This window comes from Jaculus jaculus, chromosome 9 (assembly GCF_020740685.1).
Source record: "Jaculus jaculus isolate mJacJac1 chromosome 9, mJacJac1.mat.Y.cur, whole genome shotgun sequence".
Lineage (NCBI taxonomy): Eukaryota > Metazoa > Chordata > Mammalia > Rodentia > Dipodidae > Jaculus > Jaculus jaculus.
This window is the reverse complement of record NC_059110.1, coordinates 112,789,527-112,799,509: the sequence shown is the minus strand read 5'-3', so window position 1 is coordinate 112,799,509 and position 9,983 is coordinate 112,789,527. Positions and strand designations below refer to the sequence as shown.

At 42.3% G+C, this 9,983-nt stretch overlaps 1 protein-coding gene across 1 annotated transcript; it reads left to right on the top strand.

The window, feature by feature from the left end:
* The first annotated feature begins 1,206 nt into the window (after positions 1–1,206).
* On the top strand, positions 1,207–5,454 carry Krt10 (keratin 10). The gene is made up of 8 exons (XM_045158666.1): positions 1,207–1,794; positions 2,622–2,704; positions 3,059–3,215; positions 3,319–3,480; positions 3,573–3,698; positions 3,831–4,048; positions 4,566–4,873; positions 5,088–5,454. The coding sequence occupies exons 1-8, from the start codon at positions 1,207–1,209 to the stop codon at positions 5,192–5,194; spliced, it is 1,749 nt and encodes a 582-aa protein (XP_045014601.1). The 3' UTR covers positions 5,195–5,454.
* The last annotated feature ends 4,529 nt before the right edge of the window (positions 5,455–9,983 follow it).

Sequence of the window (9,983 nt, the reverse complement as noted above, 5' to 3'; positions counted from 1 at the left end):
GGACCCAGGTTCAATTCTCCAGTAACCATGTAAAGCCAGATGCACAATGTGGTGCATGTATCTGGAGTTCATTTGCAGTGTCTGGAGGCCCTGGCATGCCCATTCTCTGTCTCTGTCTCTCTCCCTCTCTCTCTCACACACACTCAAATAAATAAAATACCATACGTGTGTGTGTGTATGTGTGTGTATACACATACTGATACTAATCATTAAGTGTGAAAATTGGTCAGTTAGTAGTCATGTCCAGCTTCATAGGCAAAATATATGCATATACTCTCAGTCTCCACACAAAAGATTTCCTAAATAAGAATCCCTGAAAACACAAATGTATATAATTTCCTAAGCTGTACTTGGCTTTCGCTTCTTAAATGTGGCTACTTTTCCACACTAGTAAAATTTTTAAACATATTTTTATTTCCTTTTTGATCATTTGTAGTTTTTTATAAGATTCTTATTAGAGCATGATTCTGGTACACTTGTTCCAATTCAGCTGTTTAAAACATAAGTTTGGGGCTGTGGAGAGGAATTAGTGGTTAGGGCACTTGTTTTCAAAACCAATGGACCCAGGTTTGATTCCCCAGGACCTACATAAGCACATAAGCCAGATGCACAAAGTGATGCATGAGTCTGGAATTCATTTGCAGCAGCTGGAGGCCCTGGTACACTCATTCTCCGCCCCCACCCCCACCCAGGCTACTTTCTGTCAAATAAATAAATAAAAATAAAAATATTTAAAATTCAGAAATGTGTGGCCTTGTAGATATGGACTTAAAAAAAACAAGAATTTGAAAAATCTTGTTTCAACCATAATTTTGTGGCCACCGTTCTTTTAGTTTTCAAACTTTGCACACATTTACTACAATCTAACTTAGTGCTGAGGAGAAAGAAAAAGATTTTAATAGTTGCTCAATGTTCTTCAAAAGATGGAAAACATAATGAAGCACATCTCCTCTCAACTCCACCCGTTTTCAGTTTCAACACAGCAAATCTCTGTCTCAGGGCAAATTCAAAAGCATACATACATATTGGTATTGGTTATTACTGAAGATAATTTATGCAATCTTAAGCCAAAGATGCTGGGCTGGCAAAAAAGAAAACCACGCAAGTAAGCAAACCCTACCACAGGTGAGACACGCCCTCTCAGTATATAAAGGCTCATCCCTGTCCTTGGTGGCAAGCAGGCACTCCCTGGGCTGCACTTTCACCATGTCTGTTCGATATGCCTCCAGCAAGTACTCATCCTCCCGCAGTGGAGGTGGAGGAGGAGGAGGGTCATCCCTCAGAATCTCGAGCACCAAAAGCTCCCATGGTGGAGGGTATAGCTCAGGGGGCTTCAGTGGCGGCTCTTTTAGCCGGGGGAGCTCTAGCGGGGGCTGCTTTGGAGGCTCATCTGGTGGTGGCTACGGAGGAGGCCTAGGAGGTGGTTTTGGTGGAAGCAGCTTTGGAGGAAGCTTTGGAGGAGGCTATGGAGGGGGCAGCAGCTTTGGCGGGGGCTTTGGAGGAGGCAGCTTTGGTGGAGGCGGCTATGGCGGTGGTGGCTATGGAGGCGGCTATGGCGGTGGTGGCTATGGAGGAGGAGACGGTGGCCTTCTCTCCGGAAATGAAAAAGTGACCATGCAGAATCTGAATGACCGCCTGGCTTCCTACCTGGACAAAGTCAGGGCTCTGGAAGAATCAAACTATGAGCTAGAAGGTAAAATTAAAGAATGGTATGAAAAGCATGGCAACTCGAGCCAGCGAGAGCCCCGCGACTACAGCAAATACTACCAAACCATCGATGACCTTAAAAATCAGGTAAGGGGGTATGTTAAACCTTTAGCCTAAGTCTATTATTCATGTAATGTGGACAGATGAGTCTAAATCAGGCATCGTATAGCTGATCACTGGGTTTACAACTGTTACTTTCCTGCTTTTAAATATAACCTCATCTCATCAGAGATAAAGACTTGTGAAGACACAAGACTGTCATGTCAAGTCTTCATCCAGCATGGGCGCTGTCTGTCGTATAGGATGGCAGACTACTGAAAAGTTTTTGGGTTTTAACAAGGATATAATGACTGCATAGTTAAGATATAAGAGATCACGTGCAAATGTAAGAGCAAAAGGAGTTTTTAATGAATAGGAACAAAATTGAGGATGTTGTGTATCAAGTAAAGCCATCCACATTCAGCACCAATATAGGAAGAAACATCAGTTCTCCAATATGAAAATCAGCTATTGCTTGCTTCTAAGGAATATGTTCATTGTATCTACAAATTCATATAATACTTACTTAGAGGTATTTATAACAAATTAAACACATACAGGTGTGAGTCACTCAGAAGTTATCTAAAATACATCAAAATTACAAAATGTAAACAAGGAGTACACATTTTCAGGGATATACCTACACAATTCTAGTCAGTTTTCAGAAAGGGATGACACAGAAATAAAAAGTATAGAAACTTCCAGTGGAAAAAATGGATCAAATTTAAGTATGCAGGTAATCATATACTATTTTGCTTAACATACTAAATATAAACAGTCTGAAAGAGAGCAACATAGAAATACAGTATATCTATGCTACTATAAAAGCCATATATAGCCATGACCTTTTTAGTAACTTGTGCCTTTCCCTCTAGATTCTCAGCCTGACAACTGACAATGCCAATGTCCTGCTTCAGATTGACAATGCCAGGCTGGCAGCTGACGACTTCAGGATGAAGTAAGCTACGTCATTGTGGTATATTAAATTATCATAACACATCCAGCAGTTGTCTGAATAATGGCTCTGGGTGCCCACAAACACATTCATATTTTCCTGAACTCAAACAAAGTGAAACATTGAATTGTCTAAGGAATTTTCAATTATATGTTCTGGACAATCTTTAGGAGGAAACTATGTTTTAAAATAACAGCTTTCCTGGCATTAAAGCTATAATATTCTTATGTGAATTAGTGCATTACAAATGTTGCCATGATATGAAATCAAATCTGCATCTGTATTTTGAGAGATTGCCGGCCCAGTTCATCTTCCTTGCAAGAGTTATATCCAGTATTTGTATCATGCGTGTTTCAGGTATGAGAATGAGGTTGCCCTTCGCCAGAGCGTGGAAGCAGACATCAATGGTCTGCGCAGGGTGCTGGACGAGCTGACCCTCACCAAGGCTGACCTAGAGATGCAGATTGAAAGCATGACTGAAGAGCTGGCCTACATGAAGAAGAACCATGAAGAGGTGACACAGAATTGCACCCTGCCCTCCTTGCAAAGAATAAAAAAAAAAAAAAGGTTCATTTTAGTCATGTTTCAGCCATTGACTGTATTTGTTCCTCCACTAGGAAATGAGAGACCTCCAAAATGTGTCCACTGGTGACGTGAATGTAGAAATGAACGCTGCTCCAGGTGTTGACCTGACTCAACTGCTGAATAACATGAGAAGCCAATATGAACAGCTCGCTGAACAAAACCGCAAGGACGTAGAAGCCTGGTTCAATGAAAAGGTAGGCTAATTTCCCTATTTTTAGTGAGGGTTAGGGAGATTTTTGTCATCGTGCCCACGTTTTCTCAACTTTTCCCAATTCTAATACTCTAGAGCAAGGAACTGACCACAGAAATTGACAGCAACATCGAACAAATGTCCAGCCACAAAACTGAAATTACTGAATTGAGGCGCACTGTCCAGGGTCTGGAGATCGAACTGCAGTCCCAACTGGCCCTGGTATGCTAAATCTTGTGCCCTTATTTCCACTTTATTCTGTAATGTCTCTTCTATGTGGATACTTATTAACTCGGCTTCACCCACACTTAATTGGAACAAGGTCACTAAGCAACAACGAAATCCTATTTTCAGAAACAATCGCTGGAGTCCTCGTTGGCAGAAACCGAAGGCCGCTACTGCATGCAGCTCTCCCAGATCCAGGCCCAGATCTCCGCCCTGGAGGAGCAGCTGCAGCAGATCCGCGCTGAGACCGAGTGCCAGAATTCAGAGTACCAGATGCTCCTAGACATCAAGATCCGGCTGGAGAATGAGATTCAGACCTACCGCAGCCTGCTGGAAGGGGAGGGAAGGTAACTCGGAAAACCCAGCAGCTCTCTCCACTGCTTAGATTCATCGGTTCCCAGAGCTGACCCCGACCTCGACCCCAGGCAAAGAAGGGGGAAGGAAAGCAGATCTTGCTTCCTCAGAATGAGCCCTAGGGGTGTGTGTATAAACATGCTGATTTTTTTTAAAAAGTTAATTATTTATTTAAGAGCGACAGAGAGAGAACTCCAGACACGTGCGCCCCCTTGGGCATCTGGCTAACGTGGGACCTGGGGAGTCGAGCCTCGAACCGGGGTCCTTACGCTTCACAGGCAAGCGCTTAACCGCTAAGCCATCTCTCCAGCCCTAACATTTCGATTTTTTTTTTTTAAACGGGGCGTCTGAATGCACCTACTTTCCTGAGTTAGTGCCCTCAAAATAACTTTTTAAAAATCTTAAACTGCAAACCTTTTATTTAAAATAAAATGAAATCTGAACGGCAGGCCGCCGTTTTGCAGCGCTGGAAACTAACCCAACCTGACCCTCAACTAAACCCGATTTCAGCTCCGGCGGTCGCGGCGGCGGCGGCGGCGGCCACGGCGGCAGCTACGGCGGCGGAAGTTCCGGCGGCGGCCACGGCGGCAGCTACGGCGGCGGAAGTTCCGGCGGCGGCCACGGCGGCGGCTACGGCGGCGGAAGTTCCAGCGGCGGCGGCGGAAGCTACGGCGGCGGAAGTTCCGGCGGCGGCGGCGGAAGCTACGGCGGCGGAAGCTCCGGCGGCGGCCAGGGCGGAAGTGGCGGCTTCAAGTCCTCCTCGGGCTCCACTGGCGAGCAGTCGTCCAAGGGACCCAGGTCAGCAGAAACTAGCTGGGGTAATCAGAACCAGTTTTAACTTTCTGCAGTGATTTCCCCCCTTTTTCTTTTTTTTATTTTTTTTTAGCTCTTTAAACTCTAGAGCTGTTTAAAAAAAATGAAAATCTTAAGAGAGGGGTTTTCATTTGAATTTTTAAACAAATCCTACTCTTCCCTCCCCCCCAAAAATAGCATAGGCAGCTAAATGTCTGCGCTCTCCCATTATCCACACAGATACTAACAAGGTCAGAGTGATCAAGACGATTGTGGAGGAGCTGACACCCGATGGTAGAGTCCTTTCATCCATGGTGGAATCAGAAACCAAGAAACACTACTACTAAGCCGAATGGAGAGGTGTCTCTTCACCCAGGCCATTTTATCAGATGCGGGGGCTAAAACAAGCGCTTCGGTCTTGATGGCCTGTGGACATAGGTTCACTCCTTGAAAATAAGGTGTCTAAAAAGGTGTTTTGTGGTTTCTGTGTTTCTTCTTTTCACTTAACCAGAAAGTGTTCTTTCATGGAGAAAAAAAAAAAAAAAGAAAAACTTTCTGTTCCTATTTACTAATGAGTTTCAATAAACTTTCTCACTGATGCAAACTATATAAATTTGTCAGAATTATTATTTAATCATGTGATTTTGTTCAGACCAATGTAATTTCTGAGTGAAAAAAAGAAATCCATGAATCTCCATTCTTACTTTCTTGAACAATATGTGCGAAATTTCCAAGCTCTCTGGTTTTAAGTGATTTGGGTCATGGAAATTTTGAAATAATCTCCTAAGATCCCAAAATGAAAAGGAAATTACACATTTTTAGTTACCTTTCAGCTCTACCGGTTCCTATTCTACCTCAAATATATTACTTCTCAACTGTTATATGCTACTTAAAAGACATCTTTGTATACCTTCCAGCCCAACAGAAATCATACCAAAATTATATCCCACCCAACAAAGCTATCTGGTGTCTGCCAGCTGAGGCCAGTGTGATTAAAGGGACAGCTGTAGGTCTGCTGCTCAGTGATCAGTACTAAAGACCTGGAACTTTCAATGTAAATTCCATTCTGTCTCAATCAGTCAGAACCCAGCTGACATTACTTAGTGCTTTACTTAGGAATCCTGTGGGGAGGAAAGGTATAGAGTTAGATTTAATATGTGTCCCTAAAATAACCTTGTGTTCTCTGGTGGCTCCTGGGTTGTCTTCGGCCAAAAAGTAGCAACCTTCTTCAACATCCTTCTTGATTTGGGCTCCAGTATTTCTTGGGATCTGACCTCTGGTCTCAACCTATCATCCAGAACTCCACTACCATGTGTATAATGCTGTATTATACAACATGCACATTGCCTATAAGGGACAGTTCCCCTCTCCATATTAGTCCTTGATGTTACCCCTTTTACATCAAGAGTACTTGTAGGAAAAACCTTACCATCATATATACTTGAAGATCCCTTTGGAGTACTAAATGACACCCTAGTTCAAACCTATACTAGATTGAAATACCAGCAAGTATAGTACTAGGGCTGCCTTACCCAACACTAGAAACCCAAACCTAACACAGTTCTCAACACAAATCATTAAGGCTTAATAAATACTGGTTGGGCAACAAAAGTAATGAGTCACGTCTGAATAAGAAAATGCTTGCAATGCCCCTCAAGGTGAATCCAAAAATGCTGGGGTTTAAAAATCAAAAAGAAAAATAGTATTCATTACCATCAAAGTCCATTGTATTCATAGATGAATATATGATGAGGCCTATTATATAACTGACATATGATAATTTTAAATGAACACCTTATTTAAAAAAAAAAAAGGAAAATGAAAATGCAATTAGGCCTCAAGTAAAAGATTATTCTTGACATCCATGGTCTACCAGGTACTATAAACTCTGCCAGCTCTCCATCTTCAGTAATTCTTTCATGGAAAATACTCAAACTCTATTAAAGGATGTCTCCAAATTACTCCTCAGTAACAGCCTCTCCCAGCAAATTACTGCCAAAGCCTGCGACACTGGATTGTAACCAGTGAGGATACTTCCAATGTGAATTGGCAGAGTCACTCACGCCATCCAATTAAATCACTGGAGCTTTTTGTTTTCTTGTTTCTCTGAAACCAAGAGAGAAGGTAAGGACTGAAGTGAACAGCTCTTGAAGGAGTTAAAAAAAATAATAATAACCTAAGCACTGGTGCCAGGAGGGCCCTCCCCACCATAAACAGAGAAGAGGAAAAGTATAGCAGAAACAACGGTCACACAAAGGACAAAGCTGTTAGACCATGTCAAGGGTTTGGCACACATTTGAACGCCAGCAGTAAAATTTATCAATCCCAGGACTCTACCTGGAGAAAGGAAGGGTTTAGAGTCCCTGAGAATGTAATTCAGTGGATCAAATCCATTTACTCATCTGACAAACACAATTGAACACAGTATGGCACACGCAATGCTAGACGTTGAAAATAAATAGCTGACTAATACAGTCATCCCTGCCACATACGCTATAGAAGATGTACACACCTGGCACTGAGGATCATGGATAAAGCACTATGGCATTCAAATCAAAATGGCATGTCAGGGAGGATTTGCTAGATGTGGCTCTTGAACTAGATCCCTGGAGAATTACAGAATCGGAATAACTTAAATGGTGAAAAATAAATTCTAAACAACCCCATACTGCACCCTCTTATACAAATAAGCAAATCTCTTCAGCATCATTCTGTCTTATACGTACCTTGATCATATCTGTAAAGTCGCTTTTGTCGTGTAAGATGATACCCAGTTTCTGACAAGCAAAGTATACACTTCCTTGGAGGACTTTCTATTATCCCGACCACAAGAATCATCCTTGATGCTTCTCTCTTCCTTTCCCCTTCTTTCTTACCACAGCTAGTCATTGTCAGGTACTATTGAGACTGTCTCCAAAATTATCCCAATTCCATACTGTTCTTTCCTGATTCAATCCACCTTCATAACTTCCCTAAAATATTGCAACTGGCTTTCTAGTGATCTCTCATACCTATTCTCACTCTCCTCTCGTCCCTTTCTCCACACAGTAGCCTGAATTTATTTAAAACAAAAACAAAAACTTCCCTTGCTCAAATTAATCAATGGCTTCCCTTTATATCTCTCCTACTTCAATCAATCTTTCTAATGACAGCAGTACTGTCTCCCAACATAACCATCAAGTCCCTGAAAGCATCCCACTGTTCTGCTATGAATGAATATGATTTGAGTGTGTCCCCCAAAGTTTCACATTTTGGAAGTTTGGTCCCTAGTGTGGTAGTGTTGAGAAGTAGTGAGATCTTTAAGTGGTAGGGCCTAATGGTAGTTGGTCATGTCACAGTGGGCACTGTCCTCGGAAGGAATGGTCGTTCTTCTGAGCTCTGGGTTAGTTCTCTGAATGGGACGTTATAAAACAGTGATGCTGGCACCTCTTTGTGCCCCGGCTGCCTACCTTACCATGTGATCTCTTCCTCCTCTACATACTCCCTCCTCAGTGCCATCACCACGGGGTTCTCACCTGGGCCAAGCAGACGCCACAATGCCATGTTCTTGGACCAACACAGCTGTTAGCTTAATAACGATCATTTCATTACAAAGTATTCAGCCTCAGGTCATAGTAATATAATATAGACTAACACGTCCTAGGGCTAAATGTAAACTTTAAAAATACTTTCTTCTCAAAAAAAAAGTCCTTCCATGAGCCGTGCGGGGTAGTGCATGCCTTTAATACTAGCACTCGGGAGGCAGAGGTAAGAGGATTACTGTGAGTTCAAGGCCACCCTGAAACTACATGGTGAATTCCAGGTCAGCCTGGGCTAGAGTGAGACCCTACCTCAAAAAAATAAAAAATGTCCTTCCATATCCCTGACTGGAAGAAACTTTCTAATTTTTCTTCAACTTTCTTTATGTCATTAAAAATATTTTATTTATTTGAGAAAAAGTCAAAGAGGCAGACAGAGCAGACTGGAGAGATGACTTAGTAGTTAAGGCACTTGCTTGCAAAGCCTAAGGACCCAGGTTTGATTTCCCAGTACCCACATAAGCCAGGTGTGCTCGCTCCCCCTCTCTCTTTCTTTCTCTCTCTCTCTCTCTCTCTCTCCTCTCCTCTCTCTCTCTCTCTCTCACTTTCTGCCTCTTTCTCTCAGATAAATAAATAAATACAATATTTTTTAAAAGAGAGAGATTATGAATATACCAGGCTCTCATGACAATGAAATCAAACTCCAGATGCACGTGCAACTTTGTACATCTGACATTATGTGGGCACTAGAGAATTGAATGCAGGCCTTCAGACTTTGCAAGCAAGTGCCTTTAACCACTAACCTATCTCTCCAACCTGTATGTCATTTTTTAAAAAACATTGCTACAAACTAAGTGAAGTCTTATCCTTAATAACTTCCTTGTGGTTTTCTTCCCTAATTTTTAACACAATTTCTATTTGATGGTTATTTATTTAGGACCACATACCTACCAAAAAATCAATTCCTCTAAGAGTTGAGAAGACATCTATTGGGGGTGGGAGGTGAGGCAATGTCTTACTATCCCAGGATGACCTGGGACTTACTCTGTAGCCCAGGTTGGCCTTGAGCTCACAGTGGTCCTCCTACCTCAGCCTACTAAATTCTGGGACTAAAGGCATGCACCCCATGCCCAGCACCCATTTTCTTGCCTTCTGTATCACCTGCTGCCAGTAGAGTGCCTGACACCTAATAGGCATTCATTATTTATTGACTAAAAATGAATAACAGGGCTGGAGAGATGGCTTAGCGGTTAAGCACTTGCCTGTGAAACCTAAGGACCCCCGGTTCAAGGCTCGATTCCCCAGGACCCACGTTAGCCAAATGTACAAGGGGGCGCACACATCTGGAGTTCATTTGCAGTGGTTGGAAGCCCTGGTGCACCCATTCTCTCTCTTTCTCCCTCTCTCTCCCTCCCTCTTTCTCTCTCTGTCTGTCGCTCTTAAATAAACAAAAATTTTAAAAATGAATAACACATAAGAGATAGCATAAATGTAGCCAAAAGTTTTATTTTCACATTAACTTGAAATTCCAGGGGAAAAAAGAGCAAGGGATATGATGATGTTTTTCATTAAAGAGGAATTTTGCGTTATCTGAGTTTTGCTTTTCTACTTTATTCTA

Bases quoted from the DNA above. Each gene is read 5' to 3' on its own strand.
- Krt10 (XM_045158666.1), top strand. From the start codon at position 1,207: ATGTCTGTTCGATATGCCTCCAGCAAGTACTCATCCTCCCGCAGTGGA. The intron at 1,795-2,621 runs GTAAGGGGGTAT...CTTTCCCTCTAG, and splicing joins TCGATGACCTTAAAAATCAG to ATTCTCAGCCTGACAACTGA. The intron at 4,874-5,087 runs GTAATCAGAACC...TTATCCACACAG, and splicing joins GTCAGCAGAAACTAGCTGGG to ATACTAACAAGGTCAGAGTG.